General features: G+C 43.8%; 1 protein-coding gene across 3 annotated transcripts in view; it reads right to left on the bottom strand.

The window, feature by feature from the left end:
• The window catches only part of SEH1L (SEH1 like nucleoporin), an 81,053-nt gene extending 56,780 nt beyond the window's left edge, over window positions 1–24,273 (bottom strand). For all 3 annotated transcript variants that reach the window (XR_014225367.1, XM_082259803.1, XM_082259804.1), the window contains exons 1-6: window positions 24,022–24,273; window positions 19,886–19,936; window positions 16,868–17,014; window positions 8,618–8,829; window positions 4,787–4,885; window positions 3,781–3,921 (exon numbers count right to left, since the gene is read on the bottom strand). Coding sequence is in view for 2 of the 3 variants with exons in the window: in XM_082259803.1 (XP_082115929.1) it covers window positions 3,781–3,921; window positions 4,787–4,885; window positions 8,618–8,829; window positions 16,868–17,014; window positions 19,886–19,936; window positions 24,022–24,132 (761 nt within the window). In the remaining variant the exon portion in view is untranslated. The remainder of the gene's footprint in view (window positions 1–3,780; window positions 3,922–4,786; window positions 4,886–8,617; window positions 8,830–16,867; window positions 17,015–19,885; window positions 19,937–24,021) is intronic.

Raw genomic sequence — 24,273 nt, forward strand, 5'->3', positions numbered from 1 at the left:
TGATATGGACTGGGTAAAGTGTAAGAAATCAAAGGATGCCACAATTTGATAGAAGTTAAATTTATCAACCTACAGAGGGCTGAATTCAAAGACACCTCGAAAATTAAAGTGAAAAAATTATGCAGCAGGCTAGCCCATATTGCTAAAAATTCATTGCAGTGACTCAAAATGGTACCCAATGGTGTGTGCGTGGCCCCCTGGTGCTTGTATGCATGCCTGACAACAACGGGGCATGCTCCTAATGAGACCATAGATGTCCAGGGGTACTTCCTCCCAGATCTGGATCAGGGCATCACTAAGCTCCTGAACAGACTGAGGGGCAAACTGGCAGCATTGGATTGAAAAAAAAAAAAAAAAAAAAAAAAAAAAAAAAAAAAGTTCCAGAGGTGCTCTATTGGATTTGGTCAGGAGAGCGTGGGGTCCATTCAATGGTGCCAAATTCCTTCATTCACCAGAAACTGGCTGCATACGCTCGCCACAAGAGGCAGGGCGTTGTCGTGCACTAGGAGGAACCCAGGACCCACTGAACCAGTGTAGGGTCTGACAATGGGTCCAAGGAGTTCATCCTGATACCCAATGGCATTCAGGGTGCCATTGTCTAGTCTGTAGAGGTCTGTGCGTCCATCCATGGATATGCCTCCCCAGACCATCACTGGCCCAACAACAAACCAGTCATGCTGAATGATGTTACAGGCAGCATAATATTCTCCAGACCCTTTCACGTCTGTCACGTGCTCAGGGTAAACCTGCTTTCATCTGAAAAGCATAGGGCACTAGTGGCGGACCTGCCAATTCTAGTGTTCAATGGTAAATGCTAATCGAGCTCCACAGTGCCAGGCAGTGAGCAGACGACATTGGCCCGTAGACCACCCTCATGAAGTCTGTATCCGATTGTTTGGTTATAGACATTCACACCAGTGGCTTGCTGGAGGTGATAGTTTAGGGCTCTAGCAGTGCTCATCCTGTTCCTCTTTGCACAAAGGAGCAGATACCGGTCCTGCTTATGGGTAAGGACCTTCTTCGGCCCTGTCCAGCTCACCTAGAGTAACTGACTGTCTCCTTAAAACTCCTCCATGCTCTTGAGACTGTGCCGGGAGACACAACAAACCTTCTTGCAATGGCATGTATGGATGTGCCATCCTGGAGGAGTTGGACTGCCCCTGCAACCTCTATAGGGTCCAGGTATTGCCTCATGCTACCAGTAGCGACACGGACCCTAGCTAAATGCAAAACTAGTAAGTCAGAAAAGAGAAGGCAAAAAAAAAAAAAAAATAAAAACGTCAGTGGCCTCCACCTGTAAAACCCTTCCTGTTTTGGAGGTTGTCTCGTTACCCATCTAGTACACCTGTTAATTTAATTTACACCAAAGCAGCTGAAACTGATTGACCCCATCTGCTACTTAACTGACCCGATTAGTATCCCAGGAGATTGATTTGATGCTACACTCTGATTAGAAAGTGTTCCTTTAAATTTTTTTTTGAGCAGTGTAGTTTCGTTACACGGAGTGATCTATTTCAAGCATTTTTTTCATTTTGATTATGGCTTACAGCTAGTGAAAACCCAAAATTCAGTATCTCAGAAAATGAGATTACATAAAACCTACAAAAAGTTTAATACAGAAGTGTTAGCTTACTGGAATGTATGTCAAAGTACAGTATAGCATGCATGCAATACTTGGTCGGGGATCCTTGTGCATGAATTAATGCATCAATGCGGCGTGGCATGGTGGCATCAGTCTGTGGCACTGCTGAGGTATTCTGGAAGCCCAGGTTGCTTTGATAGCGGCTTTCAGCTCGTCTGCATTGTTGGGTCTGGTGTCTCATCTTATTCTTGACAATACCCCACAGATTATGAGGATAGGAGAGTTTGCTGGCCAATCAAGCACAGCGATACCATGATCATTAAACCATGATACTGGTAATTTTGGCAGGTGCCAAATCCTGCTCGATAATGAAATAAGCATCTCCATAAAGCTGGTCAGCAGAGTGAAGCATGAAGTGCTCTTTACTTTCCTGAGAGGGCTGCACTGACTTGATAAAACAGTGGACCAACACCAGCAGATAACCTGGCTCCACAAATCATCACCGACTGTGGAAACGTCACACTGGACCTCATGCAACTTGGATTCTGTGCCTCTCCACTCTTCCTTCAGACTCTGGGACCTCGATTTTAAAATGAAATGCAAAATGTACTTTCATTCGAAAAGAGGAATTTCGACCACTGACTAACAGTCCAGTCCTTTTACTCCTTAGCACAGGTAAGACGCTTTGGATGTTGTCCCTGGATCAGGAGTGACTTGACACAAGGAATGCAACAGTTGTAGCCCATGTCCTGGATATGTCTGTGTGTGGTGGCTCTTGAAGCACTGACACCAGCCATAGTCCACTCTTAGTGAACTTCCCCCAAATATATAAAAGGCCTTTGCTTCACTATCCTCTCAAGGCTGCAATTATCCCTGTTGCTCGTGCATCTTTTTCTAGAACACTTTTTCCTTCCATTCAACTTTCCATTAATATGCTTGAATACAGCACTCTGAACAGCAAACTTCTTTAGCAATGACCTTTTGTGACTTACACTTCTTGTGGAATGACTTCATGACTGTCTTCTGGACAGCTGTCAAATCAGAATTCTTACCCATGATTGTATAACCTCCTGAACCAGACAGACGATGTATAACCTCCTGAACCAGACAGACGATTTAAAGGCTTAGGAAACCTTTACAGGTGTTTTGAGTTAATTCGCTGATAAGAGTGCGACACCTTCAGTCTATAATATTGAACTTTTCACAATGTTCATATTTTTTTGTGATATTGAATTTTGGGTTCTCTCAGGCTGTAAGCCATTATGAAAAATAAAAGAAATGCTTGAAATATCACTCTGTGTGTAATGAATGAATCTATATAGGAGTTTCACTTTTTGAACTGAATTACTGAAATAATTTACCTTTATGATCATATCCTAATTTTTTTATTTATTTATTTTTAGATGAACGCATAGATAGAAACATTAAATCAAAAACCTGCCCCCGATAACTCCCTCCCACCTTGGGAAGATTTCCTCTCTTGCTGCTAGTACAGCAGAATTAAAAATACATCTTCTCAGCTATACATACACTAACTACTTTAAGACACTGGATGTGCTAAAGAAAAAAAAAAAAAAACTCACAAAACAACATAATACACAGCAAGTGTGTAGCATGTCAAGCCCCCTGGTGCTGGAACCCCTGCCGGTACATACACACACCCCCTAAGCAATTCTTGGCTCTAATTAATTCCGGAGTTGGTGTGTAGAAAGCAGCTCTGGCAGCCATCAAAAAAAAGAATTAAAAAAAAAAAAAAAAAAAAAAAGCGGACTCTGCGTTGATCAACAATGCTGTTCGCGGTTTCATTCATCTGAAGATCATAGAGATAAACATCAAACTGCAGATGGTGTCAGTTAACGCAATCTAAAAAGTTGTGTTTTTTTTTTTTAAAGCAGTCTTTTCTTTTATGTGAAACTTTGGTACAAGACATTCAAGGTCCATTCACCTCAGCACTCTCCTCAGAACCTCAGTTGAGCAGTGGCAATGTATAAAAAAAAATCATTTTTAACTTGATGACATTAAGCATTATGGCAGGAGAGTATAGTAGCTATTAAAAATAAACAAAATAAATGTTGCCACACCTACTCTGCGGTGGGTACAGGCAATACTTGAAGGTGTGCCAAATAAAAATGTATGCATCCTATATTTAATTTTTAAAAAAGCATTTGTCAACTGAATATTCTACCCCAAGAACTCACCTTAAAGGCTTCAGGGTGAAAATTCTGACATCTTTACTTGCAACAGCAAGGATGTGGAATGATCTCCCCAAGTTAGGAGCAAACGCAAGATCATGAACTGGATCTGTGACCGTCATAAAAGTTTCAGCTTTGACATATTTTCTGCAAAGAAATAAGATAAATAAAAGCCTCCTAAATCACTAAGTGCAAGTAAAACAATGCTATTTCCATTTGAAAAATTTGACAGTCTTCAAAAAGCCTATGCAAGTTAATTGCTTCCAAAGTTAAAAAAAAAAAGAAAAGCTAAAAAAAAAAAAAACAAAAAAACAAAAAAAACACACACACACACACACACACACACACACACACACACACACACACACAGAAATGAACACATGGGATATAACTTGCAGTCATTAGGATGTGTCCCTTGTGCTGACTCCTCTTCTGTTAGTAGATCTCTTCTGCCATTCATGCCTTCCTCACCATCTCGGCGAAAGTTAATACAACAAATGAGCCTATGCCAGCCATTTCTGCCCAGCTGCTCCATTCATAGAAACCGTACTACAGCTTCTATGAATGAATCAGGATCATAGACCTGGAGGTGGGGGGGGGGGGGGGGGGGGAGCCATCTGTCCATCCTCAATTAATAGAATTTGTAGTATGGCTTCTATGAATGGAGCAGCTGGGCAGAGAGGTCGGGCATACCAGTGCTCTCTTGTTGAGCCTGCGACAGCCCTTCATAGTATTAACCTCCTCCGCAACAGTGGGGAAGGCATGAAAGGCAGACGAGATCTACTAAAAAGAGGAAAACGGCACAAGGGACATATCCTAATGACCAAGTAACATCCCTTGCGCTAATTTAGTTTTTTTATTTCAACTTTCATCTTCTATTTTACTTTGGATGCCGTTAAATTGCATTGTTAGACTTGAGGACTGCCAAATTTTAGACAGTCATTAGGGTTATATCGTATTACCGCTTCAACAACAATTATATAATGTAAATTTGGTAAAAGGTTTCTCTTACCTAGTGTTCTCATTGTATTCATAGATTTGAACTTTTCCCATTATATTTGGGCTGCTGTCATCACTACCCACTGCAATCATAGGAGAATGAGCACGACAACTATAAAACAGAAAGTCACAAAGAAGAGTTACAAAAATGGATCTAATTCACATCATAGCTGAACAAAATGATTTAACATGAACAACAGTTAATGTTCTAAAGTAAAGCGATGTGATTAGGGGAAGTAGTACCGTATGCCTACTCCAACTAGCTTGGCAGTACAATTTGGAACAATGCTGCAGCCACATCAGTCTGTGTCCAGAAGGTGTGACTATACGCTGGATCATACAACACTGCATCAGTAATTGCACTACTAGGAAAAAAAAAAAAAAAAAAAGTGACAATGTATGCTACAATTCAGAGTGCAATTCCAGGAAACAAGCGAAATCAAAGCCTTACCCCAGGATGCACTGAATTTATCTTAGAAGACACTGTCACCTTGCGTATGAATGAGAGATGCCGCCGCTCCCCCCCCCCCCCCCCCCCCCGCTAAAAGCCCTCTGACTCCCCTCATCATTGCTTCCTATTCTCCACAACAGCCTAACACCACACAGCACTTCCAAGTATGAAGTGACCTCCTCCCATGTCAGAGACTGGATATAGCAGCCAGCCAATCATTGGACCCGATCATGGTCTCTAACACCGGTTAGTTATTTGCAGGCTGTGAAAAGTGATCCAGAAGTGAAGGAGTGCTGATAAGGAGAGTATTGCGGGGGGGGGGGGGGGTCTGAAGCTTTTGAAGACATGGTAACTAGATCCTGCATAGAGAAGATATCCTCCAGTACTTTCTGCCTCTGGACTGTTAGCAGGGAACAATGCTTTCTGTTATCTCGGACTACTAAACACCTCCCTCTGTTATATTCTATAATAGAATCCACGTACCAGCAAGAGCCTGGGACTGGAATAAAACATTATTGCAACTGGAAATGCGCTGGATCAGACTTCTTAAAGCTACATCACCCCCTGGTTTCAGCGAAGCAGAACGTTTTTGCCCATTCCTAGAAGGCTTTGTCTCAGGGAAGACAGACAAACCTCCCAACAAAAAGTTAAATAAACCACAAAATTTTCATCCATTCACCAAAGTTTTGCGAAAAACCGCATTGTATTGGTATCCCCCAATATCCTTCACAACCAATTTCCTTAGGAACCTATGACCAAGAGGTACTTTACACATGCTGAAACACACTCTTTGGTCATGATCCATTCACTAAAAACCTTGCCGGAGAAGAAGAAGTTTTTCAATGGGAACTCCACAGTACTCATAAAAAGCAACCCCCTGAGTAAACCGACTAAAAGATAATCTTCAAAAAATCCGAATACCATCATCAAAACTCCGCTCTTCTAAAAAACGTCAGAATAAGAAACCAAGCCCCTTCAGACACCATATATGATTTTCATCCTAAATTTTGATGAAAGTCCAATATACCTTTTCTAGAAAACAAAGAGGAAACAAAATACGCCCTAAACCCCTGTATGACACTCTCTGTGTCCGAAACTCGGACCATCCTCTCCCCTCCTATCCGCAAGCCCCCCTTGACACAATCCCATGTGTCATTTCCAACCTTTGTACTCCCACTGCTGTAAAATATTAATGATACGACACAAATGTTCTCTTTATTATTGCAGTCATATTTGACCAATTTATCAATTACTTTTGTAATAATTACTGTAATGTCGATGCCATGATTGCTTTTCCCTCATCTGGTCCATCAAATCGCACCCGGCACGGAAAGCCCCGGTATCTCCAAGACCAGGGCTTCTAGGAGCCCAAGAGGTGGTAAATTACCCTCTCTGATTGCCTCAAGGCATCAGCTCCCCCTCCCGTGTCGGTGGCAGCTATAGCTAGTCACGGCTACACGGCCTCTCAGATGCATGTACAGCCTCTCCAGGCAGACGCGCACTGGGAACATGGCCGCGTGACGGCCATGACACATGGTGCAGTACTGCGCATGCACAAACCGCTATAAAAGGCCGGGGACTGATCTGGGTGTCACTTTCCTCGCCGAGATGCACACCTTGGAAGCGCTGCTCAACGGATCCTTGAAGACTGCAAAAAAGTGAGTTTAACCGTGGAAACTGCCTACTACTCCTCCCCAAATATAGGAGGAATTTTTCTCATCTGCATTCTTTTTGGCTTTTTCCACAATAAATTACTCACCCCAAATTTGATATTTTTAATATTATTTGCTAGTCACATGGTAAAAACCTTTGATGGTAATCAGGGAAACTTCTGGATTCACCCAGCACAGCTGCTAATCTCTGCTAATTAGCCTGTGAGTAAACTAAGAATCCTTATACTATATTTCTATGGGACACCATAAAAACCTAACATTAACCCTTACATATATACCATCGGCAGAAGCAGCACAAGTTCTCAATGCCATTCGGGGACCTGAGGGAACCAGCCTTCATACATGGTTTGGACAAATAATATGTATGTACCCAATCACACTGCACCAACGGAAAGTAATCCCTTGGTTTGCATATGTGTTTACTGTACTCACAGATATGGTGACGACTACTTGAAAAAGGCACATTATTGTAACCAGCCGAAACATGTAAGGCTGTTTTTCGGACATTTTCTCTGCGGAGTTCCAAGCCCAATCGCATGCATGGAACAACAGAGAGAAAAATGTTCTAAAAAAAGTCACCATTTCACCCTTGTCACCTACCTTGATATTTTCTTCACCAATGGGCCTTTAACATAACACACAGGATATGTGTAATCACTTCAATTGTATTTTAATAGAATGTTAATTTTACTTTCATTTCTATCTGCCCATAAAGTCCCATTCTTTTTTGGTTTGAGGCACCAAACCCAAACAAATCCGTTTATTAAAAAGGTATGTTGGCAAACTCTTATTCCCGGGCCACTTGGAGAATCGCAAACCCTCTTCATGTAGCCCTAACACAAACATTGTCCAAGGTTGACAACACTGCTCAATATGGTTGCCACTTTAGTACAGCAAGTGAATTAATGGCAGGATTACTAGTTAAAATAAAAGGGGGAAAAAAAATGAACTAAGGCTTCTTTCACACGGTCCGCCTCCGCAGGCGGATCCGTGTTGCTCAGCGGGGATCGATCCGCGATCCCCGCTGAGCCGGGCGGATGACAGCTCCATCTCCGCTTGCAGAGCGGAGAGGGAGGTGTCTCAGCACCCGCTGCCCTCTATGGGGGATCGGAGGAGAGCGGACCGCTTGTCCACTCTCATCAGATCCGCTCCGCTCCGATTAATGAACGGATGGAAAAATAGGGTTTCCATCCGTCCAGATTTCAGCACAGGATCGGATGCGGATGGCAGCGGGTGTCAGCGGAGGTGACCTCCGCTGACACCCGCTGCCCCATAGAGCTGCATGGAGGATCCGATCAGATCCGCCTAAAAAACTGACAGGCAGGTCTGATCGGACCGCCCGTGTGAAAGAGCCCTAAGAGAAAAAAACTAAATGTAGCCACCACATAAGAATGAATAAGATTAAATACTATACTTATTCATTCTTGGGTTTAGAGACACTTTTAAAATTTACTTTCACAGATGGCCACCCTCACCAGGAAAGAATCAGGGAATTATTTGTACACGCCACATAACACTTTTCTTCTCCTCAGAAATGTTTTTTTTTTTTGCGTGTCTGATTGCTGAAATGACCCATATCAGTACCTGCAGAACAGTAGTGAAGAAGTTGCAATGAACATATGGGTTCTGGAAAATACTGATTTCTCCCTTTAACAGTAAAGTTTCTATACAAGAAAACAAAAAAAAAAAAAAAAAAAAAAAAAAGGGAAAGGAGAGTAACCTGGAAGGATTCCAGGAGATGCAACTGCAGCTGAGCTTGCAGGAGATTTCATGCTGAAGAGACCACTGGCTGAGGTTCATGACATCAGGAGCTTCGTATATTCTCACCACACCATCAGCAGAACAGGTGGCTAACATTAGGCCCATATGTTTAGGTGCAAACTTCACATCTGTTACCGATGTTCTGCTGTCCACAAGTGTAGTTCTTTTAACCTAAAAACATAAGCCAGTATTGCCAATGAAAAAAAAGACAGGTAAAAATTTTTACATTAACACACTGACCAAAGTTAGATGATCATTGTCTCGTTAAAACACACAAACTACAGTAAAACCTTGGATTGTGAGCATAGTTCGCTCTGGAAACATGCTTGTAATCAAAAGCACTCATTATCAAAGAAAAAAATTTCCCATAAGAAATAGTGGAAACTCAGATGATTTGTTCCACAGTAATTCAATTTTTATAGTCCATATAAAAAGATTATAGTAATGGGATAGGTTGTGTAACCATTAAATGTCCATCCACAAATGGCAGCCTCCACAAGGGAATTAGAAGGAAATCCCTGCAAGAACTAGAGTATAAAAGTAGTGAGGCACCTCCACATTTAGCAACTCACATGGCTGATGGTTAAAAGAGGCACATCTAAGTACGCAGGCATCCAGGGGAAAGCTGTCCACATAGACCGTCCTCACCGCTGTCAGTCTGCAATCGTTACTGGGAAGACTACCCTGCAGTAGAGCAATATGAAAGCGAGGCTTGAAGTGTTTGTGGAACGCAGCGTGGAAGGGATGACGTTGATAGCCATGCAGAGTATGGTCTATGTGGATAGCTTTACCCCGGATACCTGCATACTTAGATGCCATTAAAAGTAACCATATTTCTACAATTAGAGGCTCCTCATCTTTTATATACTCAGTCGTGACACTACTTGTATCTCAAGACATCGCTTGTTTATCAAGTCAAAATTTATGGAAAAAACATTTTGCTGGTCTTGCAAAATTCTCAAACCAAGTTATTTTCAATCCAAGGTTTTATTGTACTTCTCTATATCCAGGTACAGCAAGCAATTTTGTAAATGTAACTATCCGCTAGCTTTTCCTCCCTTGGGTTTTTGAAAGCAGTCATCATGGAACCAAGACAATGCAATAACTAGATCTTAAAAGTTGCAATACACAAAAAAATCCTACCACTTTACTTTTAATTAGAATATAAAGCTTCTTCCTTTACATAGCATTGGAGTACAAAGCCTTGCGAGGTTACAATTTAGAAAAAGGAAAACCACCATCACACAAAAATATGCTGTAAACCACTGAGAAAAGATAACATGTAGCGCACTCCCTTTACTTTATCCTGATGAAATGTCACCATTAATGAGGATGCTGGGATGCATTTACTATACCCATCCAGCCTGGAGGATACAGACAGGGATGAAAAGCTGTGGATTGTTTGTGATTGAAGCTTATATGCATGACACAACTGGTTCAGCATAGGCTTTCTTTGGGAGAGTACAAAGTATGAGTGTAAAGTGTCACTAAACTCTCAAAAAAATCAATAAATGGTGAATTACATGCTACTCATACTCCCCCATCACTATGAGATTTGTTTTGTTTTCTGTATTCTACAAAAAAAACAAAACAAAACCTGGTTGATCCTACTATTCTCTAGCTCCACTTTCTGTTCACATCCCCAGTTCAGCTAGGGATTTTACAGCTGTAGTGGCAACTCTGCACACGCTCAGTTTTCAGTGAATTTCTATGCTGAGCATTTCCTCCCCATCACATCTGAGAAGTCCATGTGATTATAGAGTCACATGTGGGCCGTATACACAGTGGTAAATGACAGCCCACTCCCTCCTCCACGCAAACTAACCAGTTAAGACAATGGGGGTGGGATATTACATGTAAAATAATGGCGGCTTTACCTCCCTCTTATTCTAAATAGACATGCTGGAGCGGTGTGACACAACCTGACTGGCAGAAATCCCCCCCCACACCAGGTTACTTCTACAAAAATGGGATTTTTGGCTTAACGTGAAATCCATTTCTCTGACGTTCGTTGAATGACATAACTCCTGATATTCATAACCTTTGGGTTATACAGAAGAAGTGGACAACCCTTTTTGAGGTCTATCCGTGAGCACAAAGTGTGAATTCCTGAAAGACTCCATAGCTGCCAGGTACACCCTAATTGCCTGGACCACATCCAATGCATGCAAGGCAATTTCCTTCAGATGCTTAGGCCTGGGACACAGAAGGCAACAAAATGTTTTCACTCAAATGAAAAATCAGAGACAACCTTTGGAAGGGACGACGGACAGGGGTGAAGAACCACCTTATCTCTGTGAATCACCAGGTAAGGTGAACGAAAGGATCAGAAATCCTGCGTGCAGGTGCGATAGATATTAAAAAGGCCACCTTCTGGAACAGTGTAAGCAGGGGAATCTCCCGAATATTTTCAAAGGGATGCCTATGTAGAGCAGAAAGCACCAAATTAAGATCCCAAGGCGGCAACACAGCCCACACTGGAGAAACCAATTGTCTGACATCCTGAAGAAAGGTACGCACCAGGGAGGGTGTGGCCAAAGGTCGTTTGAATTTCTGTTCAACCCCCCATTGAAGGAAGGTCAAGATCCGAGCCACCGAGAAGGAGCGAGGAATAACCTCAAGAGACTCACACCACGCAATGTACGTCTTCCACGTACGATGGTAAATCTTCCTTGGAGGTAGATTTCCTAGCTTTCAACAGTGTAGGAATCCTTATCCTATAGCACCTGGTGTACAACAGGCAAGCTATCAAAGCCAGCAACTGTAAAGCAGGATCGAAGATCGCAGCTTCCTCTCAGGGAGGATCTGCTGTCCCAAGGACCGAAGGAACATCATCGACCAGCTGCATCAGATCGGTGTAACAAGCCCGACGAGGCCAGTCCAGAGCCACTAAGATGACCGGAATGCCCTTCGGCCTCGATCCTGCATAGAAGTCTTGGCAGAAGCTTGAGATAGAAGGCCTAAATCAGACGATACTGACCCCACGGGGCCACCAGCGCATCTGTGGCATCCGCCAGAGGATCCCTGGACCGAGCCACAAAAACTTCACCTTTCTGTTGAGCCGAGGCACCCACAAATCCACCTTGGGAGGTGCCCCACCAGGGAGACAGTTGATGTAATCCCTCCGGATGAAGGGACCACTCCCCATGGTCCAATGCCTGCTGACTGAGGTAACCCACCCTCCAATTTTCCACACGGGGAATGTGTGCAGTGGAGAGGGCTGGAACGAACCGTTCTGCCCACCTTAGAATGCCGGCTACCTCCAGAGCTGCCACTTCTTGTGCCCTCTTCGTGAGTGACAAAAGCCACAGCCGTGGCATTGTCCGATTGAATGTGCACTAGGCATCCCTGAAGATGATCTGTCCAATGATCCAGACAAAGTGTGATCGCTCGGACATTGTCGAGAGTCTGGACCCTTCCAGCCACCAGATCACCCTCCCTGAGCAGAATGCTTGCCGAGAACGCCTCCCCAGCCAGACTGCCATCCGTGGTAACCACTGTACAATACAAGGGGAAGAAGGAATTTCCCAGCCGAAGCGCCGGAGAACGAAGCCACCATATCAGGGACTCCTTTGTGCCCCGACTCAACCGGATCAGATTGTCCAGAGACTGCGGAGGCTTGTCCCATTTGAGCAGAATTTTCCTTCTGCAGGGACCTCAAATGGAACCATCTCGAAGATAGACACCCTCAGGTCCAGCACACGTTTGCATCTCCAGGGGGATGACAGTTTGTTGGACAGCAGGGGGCAAATTGCAGCCTGCAATTTCTGGAGTTTGTCCAGAGGAAGGAGCACTCTGGCTAAGGCCGAGTCCAGTCAAGCCCAGATGGTCCAGCTTTGTGGACTGAACCAGAGCCACAAACTGATATTGCGCCTCTCCAACAGCAAAGCAGAGAAAACACTGGTGACTGGAACATATTGGAATGTGAAGGTAGGCATCCTTGATATCCATAGAGGCAAAGAAATCCCCCGATGCAGGGATGCCACACCACTGTTCGAATGGACTCCATTCTGAACTTCTGTACTCGCACAAAGCAGTTTAGTGCCTTGAGGTCCAGGCTTGGACACACTTTGCCTTCCTTCCTGGGAACTTGACAGGTTTAAGTAAACACCCTGAAAATGTTCACAGGTCGGAACCGACACAATCACCCCTTGAAGGAACAGGTCTTTTATCGCCCCCACACAGGCCCTGTAAGCGGTCCGGGGACAGGTGAAAGTTTGAAGCAAAAAACCTTGCCGGAGACAAGAGCAAAACTCGATCTTATAGCTGGGACCGAAATACTTTGTGGACCCACTTGTCCTTCACACAGGAAGTCCAAGGGTCCTGAAACCAGCGAAGACATCCCCCCACCCCCGATACGGGTGAAGGCACACATTCCAGCAGAAGGAGCCTTGTCCCCAGATCTTGGCTTGCCAGACCAGCTTCATTTGGATCCTCCAGAAGAGGCCCTGAAAGGCTTCAAGCCCTTGTCAGTCGATCCTGAGGGATGGAAGAAAAAGCTTCTTATGAGCCAATAAGGAAGGCCTACGTCTACAACGAGATTACTTGCCCTTAGAAGCATGCAGAAGAAAAGTACAAGTAAATGGCTGCCGGACTACACAAACCTGGTCCCGTGTATAGAAACACAGGCAACAACATAATTGCGTCACCACGAGGCATACAGGGACCCAGGAGGGAGACCAGGCCGCAAGGACAAAATTTAGGCAGGATGGGGGCCCCACCAGGTACAACTCGCCCTCCGCACAAGCGATCGTGCAGTCGCCGGCAGCACAGCTCGGGTCCCATCGCCAGTTAGCGCCCTGTCCCCATCCCAGTAACCTGGCCAGACCAACCAAATAGGGGGGGGTGCCCACGGGAAGGAGGGGAACCTAGGGGTCCGACCATCACAATGAGCAGCCCACATCCACCCCAAAAACCTCCGGGGGTGGCAGCTACTCACCATACCAAGAACCAGGCAGGCACCGCTCCAGGCAGAACCCCTCTCCATCGAAATGGGGGGGGGGGGGGGATCTGGTCCTGAAGGAATGCTGTGACTCGGACCTGGGAGCCGGTCGTATGCGACCTCGCAAAGCGTCTTGTAGCTCTCACAGGAAAAATATCCAGGAGAAAAAAAAGATTTATATCTAAAGAATTTTTGCCAGGACCAAAGTTCCCAGCAAGGAAATAGGTCCTTACTCCTGACTAGGCAGAAAAAAAAAAACTGAGTGGCTAGCAGAAAGAGGGAGTATACCCCCTAGGACTGCCCATGGGTGTAGCCAGAATTATTTTCAGCCTAGTGTCCTACTCCTGTAGAGGGCAGTATAATGGCTAGGAATATCAGGAGCTGTGTCCGTCAATGAATGAAAGTGAAATAAAGATTTGATTTCAAATATAGATTTGTATTAATTTTAAAAGCTTGATATTGATTTTTACTTTGTATTTTAAAGGCTGTTTTTATTTTTAACATGACCAGCAGTAGAGGACTAGAAGCTCCTCCTGCTTAGGTTTCCCTGCAGACAGGCCAGGAAAGATATGGGTCATGTGACAGCTGTTTATCAATAAGGAAAAAGGTACTTGAATGTTATTAAAATTTCAGTGCCATCATCGACATACAGAAGTAGATAGGACAATGTAAATTAAACTGTGTGTGTTTAGTATAAATTTAAGGATACCCATATGCACATGAAAATACAGAGGACCCAAAGCTGTGACCAGCACACCTTGCCACTAAACCACTGGTATAGTACTCTCTTTTTCTTTGATTTTTTTTTTTTAACCACATGGTGGTATTTATGCAATTACAGTGAAACCTTGGTTTGCGAGTAACTTCGTTTACGAGCGTTTTGAAAGACGAGCAATATTTTTTTTTTTTTAAATCTGTCTTGATATACGAGCAGTTAAGTACACTGTGGGCATGCCATCCCCTCTGTTGATGCCCTCTGTTACATACTATTGTGTGTCCCAGTGCTTGTGCCGTGTATGAAGATGCTGATTTCTCTGAGTGTTTCCCTGCACTTACGTGCAGTGTTAATTTTGGCAGCAAATTTCAATTTAATTTTAGTCTTAGTATTAGGACTAAAAATGGCATTTTAGTTTTAGTCCCATTTTAGTCTTCTGCAAGTGTTTTAGTCATATTTAGTCGACTAAAACTTCAGTACATTTTAGTCGACTAAAACGTCCTACATTTTCGTCGACTATAACTAATTTTAGTCATCTATAATCGAATGGGTGTAGTTCAATTGTAATTTGTAATGCATTATTTGAGCATTTCTCTACAATTTAAAAACTCATATACTACTGCTGGTCCTGGAGTGAAAAATCTAATATGTTATTATTTATGGTATTAAGCTTTGAGCATGCACCAGTGTTAATTTTGGACGCAAATTTCGATTTAGTTTTAGTTATAGCCTTAAGACTAAAATGCCATTTTAGTTTTAGTTGTATTTTAGTCATCTGAATTGTTTTAGTTTTAGTCAACTAAAATTGTGTTAATTGTGTTAATTTAGTTGACGAAAACGTTTTAGTCGACGAAATTAACACTGCTTACGTGACTGTTCGGCTCTCTGCTCTACCCGGCGGGAGGGGCCGATCACTCCTGCTAACGTCATCTGAGGAGGAGGGGAGGAGAGAAGCAGAGGGCTGAGAGGAGTCACACAGCAGACAGACACGCTCTGATACAGTGTAGATGGGCATATGTTATGTGCAGTGCAGACACAGGGACACAGTGTTATTTAGCAGAGGAGATGGCATGCTTATACTGTACAGTAATGTACTTTATATATAATACAGCATATCTTTATTTATACCATCAAATGCTTGTGGAACGAATCATCGGAGTTTCAATGCTTTCTTATGGGAAAACTTGCTTTGATATATGAGTGTTTTGGATTACAAGCAAGCTGCTGGAACCAATTATACTCGCAAACCAAGGTATTATTGTATTTGCATGATTATGCAATTTACTTGATGATCAAAAAAAAATAAAAAAATTATATATTGGAAGGTTTAGGTAAACATTCACCCTACATAGAGCCTGGTAAATATAAAAAAAAAGGATTCTAGGATTTGCATGTATTCAGCTGATTGGGAAACTGTATATTTTATATTTCCTTATTATTGTTGGTTCAAATTCTAAGCCTCCAAATCATGGTCAAGGAGCTATATAAAAGACATAAGCATAGCTTTACCATATACCAAAGGAATGTTATGGTTAACTAGTCAAGTCCTTGAGGGGGTCATATTACAAAAGGGATTTAGCTTAGGGATTGTCTTTTCCTTACTTACAAGACCTTATACCCTAGCTAATACTTGTAGGGTTATGCCTCGTACACACGCAACGATTATCGGCAGACCGATCGGCCATCTTTTGTCCAGTGTTGTGTTGGTTGAAATGTGCTCTAGACCACTGGTTCTCAAATCCGGTCCTCGGGACCCACTAACAGGCCAGATTTTAAGTATTACCTTGGGGGATGCAGACTAGAATACTGCAATCACTGAGAAGCAAATGAGATCACCTGTGATGTAATTTAGTTATCTTGCAAACCTGGCCTGTTGGTGGGTCCCGAGGACCGGATTTGAGAACCACTGCTCTAGACGGCACACGAATTTTCTCGGCCAACAAAAACCAACTTCAGAAGTGATGTCATGTGCTGGTTTACTTTCCGTGTGTTTTTCTTCTCTGAGCATGCCCAGTCTTGCTCATCAGATTTTTGCCTGCCGAAATCTGTACTGACTGACGGAAAATCGGCCGTTCTGTTGACGGCCAACAAAAATTGTATAGCCTGCACACAAGATTTTGTTTGGCCGATAAGTCAGAGTCGGTTGTTGAAAACATCATACTAACAAGCCGACAATCGGCCGATCGGACGTTGGCCGAAAATTGTGTACGGGGCTTTAGTCCCATCTCCAGAGCAGTGTCATGTAACATGCAATTGTCTGGTTTGATTAGCTGTCCATGCCTTAAAAAGGGGACTCTGTGGAAACATCCTTTAGTTAAGTATTCTTCTTATATTTTCTTTTATCTGCATCAGTCATTACTTTTAATAAATATTACACTTGTAAGTATTTGTGTGATCACTCTTTGTACATATTGAAAAAAAGTGACAAAAAACACAAGTTTAACACCCACTCAAGCTTTGCACAAAAAGATACATTTATTATAGTGATTAAATAAAAACCAGTAAAGGTTATACCACTTTAAAATGAGTTTTAAGCCATTGGCCGATCTTACCCAGTGACTCTGCCCACGAGGTTTGTCATTTGATTCACCTACTATTTCCTCCCAAACAGCAGCTGTTCTATCAAAAGAGCATGAAGCCAAAACCTGCCCAAACTCTGGATGAGCCCAAGTGACACGCCATACAGAGCCGCTGTGTGTCTGAGGAGAAAGGCACATAAAAGTTACTCATACAGTAGATCAATCCTGAAGCAAACTGACAATATCAGAACATATTTTACCATTTGCAATTCAAATGTGGCTGCTTACTGCTTAACTGGCCAAAAGGTGAATCAGTTAACCTTCCTGGCACCACTCAGCTCTACAAACTTCGATTTTGGGTGGGGGGGGTTCGGGGCCAGGGGAAGAAACCACACACAAACACAAAGGAATCCGGCAAAAAATTGTTGGCAGAACAGTGACTGCAGCCAATCAGCTGATTGTAGTAGTATAAAAAAAATCCAATTAGAATTTTTATTTTGCTTAACTGCCCCACGTATATGTACTGCGGGACGGAGGCTCCTGATTGGACACAGATGGAGCCAATCAGTGGGTCCGGCGGAGCCAATGTCTGACAATAGCTCCTGACAGAGGCAGAACGATGGTCTGCCCACGTAGGCAAGGCAGATTGCTGTTCTGTGACAAGGGGAAGACCGAAATCTTGTGTTTCTGCTAAGCAGGAACACAGATCTCTGCATTACTACAGTACAAGCAACCCCCACCCAGTAAGAAAGCACTCCCTAGGGACACATTTAACCTTTTGATCGCCCCCTGATGCCAGTGTCATTAGTACAACGACAGTACATATTTTTTTTAGCACCGATTACTGTTTAGGTGTCACTGGTACCCAAAGTGTCACTTAGTGTCTAATTTGTCCGCCACAATCCCGTTAAAAGTCGCTGAACACTGCCATAACTAGAAAAAAAATTAAAAAATAACCTTTGCGCAAACCAATCAATATACACTTACTGTTTTTTTTTTTTTCTCCTTTTAACCAAAAACATGTAGCAGAATACACATTAGCCTAAACTGATGAATTCGTTTTTCTTTTTTTTAATTGGGTATGTTTTATAGCAAAAAGTGAAATTCCCCCCCAAAATGTATTTATTTTTTGGTCAAAGCGCAAAAAAAAATAAACTGCAGAGGTGGTCAAATACCACCAAAAAAAGCTTTATTTGTGGGTGGAAAAAAAGGACATACATTTTAGTTGTGTACAGCATCGCATGACCGCACAATGATCAGTTAAAGTAACGTATTGCCGTACCACAAAAAAACGGCCTGGTCAAGAAGGTGGGTTTAACCTTTCGGAGCTGAAGTGGTTTATGAAGTTGTTGCTATAGTGTACTGCACCCTCCATTTTTAAAGCGGAGTTCCGGGCTCGGGGGTCAATTTGAGCTAAAAATACCCCCGGGACAGTCAAGGCAAGTACATTCCATAATGGATAGCCTCTGAACTGTCCCGGGTCGCACTTACCGGTAAGAAGAAATACTTACCTTGAAAATTTCTTCTCCAGCACTGCCATCTCAGGTGTGGGCAGCTGAAGCCACCGCGTCCCTCTTCGTGTCCTCTTCTGTGACGTCGGGAGTCCCACAATGCACTGCACCGGCCCCGCTCGTCACTTCCGGTGCAGGCACGGCATCCCTGCACAGCTTCTGGGCATGTCCAGAAGCTGTTTAGCAGTGAATACCACGCCTGCACCGGAAGTGACGAGCGAGGCCGATGCAGGCGCATTGATTCCTGGGAGCGATGACGTTCAGCTCCCAGGAATCATCGCAAACCGGATGTGATGGTGTGGGCCACGGCTGCAGAGGGGGGAAGTGGAAGGAAGGTGAGTATATTTTCTTCTATAATAAGGTAAGTGACCAAAAAAAAAAAAACCGCCAGTATCCACTTCTTTTTCAGGTTCCCCTTAGGAAGTGGATGGCCCAAAATCGATTTTATCAATTCTGTGGCTGGAACTCCGCTTTTACTTGTTTTTTCAAGTCCAAATGCATTGGAGAAAAACACACATTAAGGCCGGGTTCACACGGGTGTGGTGCATTTTGGCCTCAGCGAAGGTGTTTGCGTGGTTTACATGCATTTTAAAAAACGCTTTTAGTCGCAGTCCCACCTCTATTAGGTCAATTGTTTTTTGCTGCATTTTCTGAAAGCACACCAAAATTCCAGCATGCTGAATTGTTGTTGCCCTTTTAGAAAATGTGGCACATAAAAAAAATAAAAATAAAAATAAAAGTGTTTAAGATGCATGTGAACCGTGCGTACACCAACGCAGCAGCCAAAGAATGAAGCACACCAGTGTGCATCAGCCTAATAGAATTGTTTACAAACTGCAGAAAATCCTCTAAAGCAGTTATTAAACTCTTGAAACCAGCTGCACGCATATATGTGGCTGCTCAGCGGGTGGGCCTTAATGCAGCCCTGTTAAAACAGCTTACCATGGTGAGAGCGTGCGCCCTGCACACTCCCAGCACAGAGAGTCGGCAAGATGCATACTTGCGATCAGGAGCTTTCTGATCAAGTGACTGCTGAGAAAGCGAACCACGATCCAAATGCCTGCCGCCTCCCAGCTTTTAGAACTCTTAAAGGGCCAGCAATTGGTAAATTTCTAATAGGTTTAATTCGTTTTTTTTTCTTTAAAATAATAAACACATAAAACTTACCTGCCCTGTGCAAGGGTTTTACACAGAGCAGCCACAATCCTCCTCTTCTCAGGTCCCCCACCACTTGTCAAGTGCCCTCCATAGCAAGCTGCTTACTGTGGGGTTAGTCGCGCGTGCTTGCTCCTGAGCCACCTCTATGGGTCTATGGGGGGGAACCTATCGTGGCTCAGTGCCGCTCCCCACTCCTTCCCCCACGCCAATGGCTCCCGCTGCTTTCTCAGCCATTGAGGGGGGGGGGGGGGGGCACAGGAAAACAACTGCTCTCATGCACATCATTGGATCGAGATTGAGCTTAAGTATTGGGGGCTTACCTTCATGCAAGAAAAGTAATGAACCTTTACAACCACTTTTAATAAAATTGAAGCATGCTCACCTTCCAACTTGCAGTACAGTGCCAATCCCCGGTTTCAGTTTTGTCCCAAACCTAAAAAAGAAAAATGAAGTCAGATTCTGGTTTGGTTTTTAGGAATGTAAACTAACACTTGTACAATATGTGCATTTACTAACAAGAGATAAGTGCACTATGAATAAGTATAGTATTTGCATCGTGGTGTGGCAGAAGTTAACCTGCCCCCTTTTTCATTAGGTGGGCAGTTATGCTGTCAAGTGTGACATATTCAAGTAAATAGGGCCATGCCAAACGCCAGGACCTAAAAGTTTTTTTTTTTTACCTAAATACATTCTGTGAATTAGGGTAGGAAATGTCCCACTACATGTCCCAGCCCTAAACATATACCTGACTTCAGCATCACCGAACATTAACAATGATTTTAATTCTATTTAACCCACACTAATGAGGTTTAGGGCTCAGGCACAAGGACATCTGCAGATGCAAAAGTGCTCTAGAGTAAAACATTTTCATCAGTTTTTCACACCCAAGGAGTTGCAGGCGATTCGTACAGCCAGCCAGAGAAGTGACTGGGCATATGCATTTGCACACCTACTATGCTACTTGGGGTCAGAATTTCCACTGTGTATATGATGTATGGCCCCAAACAAGAAACTTCTGCCGCTGTACACTATCTGCAGCTTCCAAGGCGCAGGTAACCAGCCACAAAATTTACACTATAGGACATTTGAGCCTGCAAACATCTGTGTGCATTAGCCTTTAAAGCCGTATTAAGGCCAAAACCAGAAAGGTAAATGGAAAAAAGGTGCATATAAATATACACAAGCGGCGCTAAAACCCAAAATACCATGAAATCAGGTAATATGACCTATCAGAACATAGGTAAATTATTGAATGCAATATGTAACCATTAAAACGTCAATAAAAATGGTTAAAAACGGTTAAAACAGAGTCCGTGCAATAGAAAGTCCATCACCACAATTGTTCAGTGTAGGTATGATGTCATAAGCTCCACGTGTGGCGCTACCCGATGTGTACCTCCACCTCACCACTCGTGGGACATGAGTAAATACGCTTACCAGATGGCTCGTATGTTAAAGGCCGTAGAACAAATCATGCCTGGACTCTCACAGCAATCAGATCCCTGGAGAAGTCGATCGTGACAAGTAGTATTCTCCAAAAGATGCGGTGCTGTGATTACACGATCCGCCCTCAGCGCCCCCAGCTGACTCCACCGGCAACAACGTCACGTGAGAAAGGTAAACCCTTAACACAAATTTGCATCCTTCGGCTTCAAGGGGTTGTACCGGGGTGATGTTTGCAGCCATCAACCCAGTACCGTTCTTTAGGGCAGACGGTTGGCTTTGTGATAACCAATAGAGCTAATCAGCAGCAGGAGAGAACGTTTGTGACAGCAATAAAAAGGGATCAAGAATAAAAAAAATAAGAAAAGAAAACAAAGATTAAAGCGCCCCATCCCTTTGTGCTCGCGTGCAGAAGAGAACGCATACGTGAGTCACGACAACAAACGACCCCTTAGCAGATTTACTGCTAAAGAGCAGCCATGCTGTGCAGAATCACGTATATATGCACGCGATTCTGCACTTCTAGGTTTCAAGCGCAAGTGCGTGCCGCCGTCGGCTCGCTCCCGCTGTGCTTTTACACAGCAGGACCTGGCGATTGTTCAGTTTACTAACAGAATGGCAGTCTGCCTATGTAAACAAGACATGGATCCTGATCATTGTAATAACATGTTCCTGGGAACCCCTGAAGAAGCCACGTGATGCGGAAGTGGCGTAATGCGTAGGGACGCTCGGACCGGAAGTGACGCACATTGCGGAAGTGAGGACTGCGATCCCACTCCGATGCTACTATATGCGCTTATTTTATTCAACAAATGTGAGTGTTTTTAACCTTATCTAAATAAAGCACCCCATTTTTCCATAACATACTTGCACTATTTCGAGCCTTTGTTTTGAGATCCACTGAGACCGCTGGGAGCCTGGAGAGGGAGTAGGGAGCCAACCCACCCGCAGCAGCCCAGATATCTGGCCCTAGTGGAGCACGGTACAGGATTGGAGAGGAGTCCCCTGGATTAACTATAAGGCCTTTACCTTTAGACCTTGAGGTGAGCTGCTAGAACACTTAGAGGGGCTAAGGAGAAGCACCCCACCACCCCAAGCACGGTGTTAGGTGAAGGAGCAGCACCTGTGGATAATTCCCCCCACTTCAACACTTACCCTAATCATTTGGACTATACTTCACCCAGACTGTTGTATTTTTGTGGAGCACAGAGGACACTTTATTTTGCTCTATATATATATATATATATATATATATATATATATATATATATATATATATATATATATATATATATATATATATATATATATACACCTGAGCACTTTATCTGTCACTATTACATTATTAGCACTATAAGTGGTGTTCTATTCTTTTATTTATCTACTACTTTTAGAGTGCCGTGTCAATATTGTAGCACTGTGTAATTATTTATTCAAGTACGGATTTACTTTGCAGTTTTTATACATAGCACCTTATTTATTTATTTATTTATTTAATCACCCATACATGCTATAGTTCCCTCAGTTCATTGTAATAGGCAGTATTACTTAGTACAGTTCATACTTTTATCTACCCAGAAGCGCAGTACCCCCCACCTGTTTATGATTCGGACACTGTATGGTTATCAGTTTTGGTACTAGCAGCTTCAGGGATCTACACCAACCCTTGTAAATTGTTCTCCCTAGACAGCGCAGGACTCACCACACTACTCTCCCACCGTCATACCTTGCTAAACAGCTTCTGGGCATGCCCAGAAGCTGTGCAGAGATGACGTTGCGGCACCGGAAGTGACGGCGGGGCCGGTGCAGTGCATCGTGGGACCGAAGAAGACGGAAGAGGACGCAGAAGAGGATCGCGCTGGCTTCAAGCTGCCCACACCTGAGATGGCAGTGCTGGAGAATACTTTTTCAAGGTAAGTATTTCTTCTAAAAGGTAAGTGCAACCCGGGACAGATCAGAGGCTAGCCATTGTGGAATGTACTAACCATGACTGTCCCGGGGGTATTTTTATTAAAAAAAGTATTCCCAGGGTGGAACTCCGCTTTAAGTCTCATTTTAAAACAAACATGTTATACTTCCCTCCTCTGTGCAGTGGTTTTACACATGGCAGTCTGGATCCTCCTCTTCTTGGGTCCCTCTTCGCTGCTCCTAGCCCCTCCCTCCTGTCGAGTGTCCCCAAAGCAAGCAGCTTGCCTCCATTCAAACACAGAGGTGTGGTTTGTCCCCACCCCTCTTTCCTAATTAGCAAATTTACTTTAAAATGACAGCTGTGGGAGGTAACAGCGCCACGGCTGTGTCTCAGCCAATCAGGAGGGAGAACCGAACTTCCAGGAGACCTCGCTGCAGTAAGATCACCTAGAAGTGGGGACAAAAAAAAGCACACTCAAACCCCACAAAAAGTGCCAAATGTGGCACGGAGGGGAGGCAAACAAATTCAGATTCCCCATTTGGGTGGAGCTCCGCTTTGTTTACAAAACAATAGACTTTGTGGCCAGATCACACTAACGAAGAGAAAGCCTAAAAAAAGAAAACTGCAGATATCACATCTAAAAATCTGTAAGCTGCAATGTAAATGTTTGCCTTTGGGTTTAATATTGCTTTAAAGCTCCAAGGTAGGACTGAACCCAGCTGATATGAAATGTCACTGGGCCCTATGTAAAAGGAGAAGCGATGGCACTGTACACAGAACACAACACTGATGACCCTGCACTGTACAGGTCATTCATAAAATGTAGGCCAGGTGTGGAGCCTGCACCTTCCTTCAGTGCTCTCTGAATCATGCTATAAGGTACATTGTGTGATAGGACATTGACAACATAGGGATGTTTGCATTATGCTAGTCATGGTTAGTTTGCTAGTGATGGTTAGTTTACAGATGGGACTTTAGTGTTTGTAAACATCAGATGTCCCATCACAGGGGACAACACATGGGAGAGGACAGACCATGTGTGATGGGTCGCAGGCTCCGACACCACAAGCTGGCTTCACCCCATCACCGTCCATACAACACAGCGTCCGCGGACTGCAATGGAGGACCCCATCCCCTGGCCCACGTGTTCCCGCTGCCACACTCACTTTCACGCTCTGATCACTGGAGCAGGTCGCCATTCGTCTGCCATGGAAATCAAACGACACATCGTGGATGAGATCCTTGTGATCAGCGGCGATGCTCCGGGCTACAAACATACCGGGAGCTGAAGAGTGACACTTCACTGACTTCTAATGCTCGGCCCCTGACGTCATACGTACACCCAATTCCCAGCAAAAAAAAACACCCACCGTCCCCTGACCAAAAGACACCCACTGCGCATGCGCGTCACCTCGGCG

The sequence above is a fragment of the Pelophylax lessonae genome, assembly GCF_965119305.1.
Source record: "Pelophylax lessonae genome assembly, chromosome: 5".
Classification (NCBI taxonomy): domain Eukaryota; kingdom Metazoa; phylum Chordata; class Amphibia; order Anura; family Ranidae; genus Pelophylax; species Pelophylax lessonae.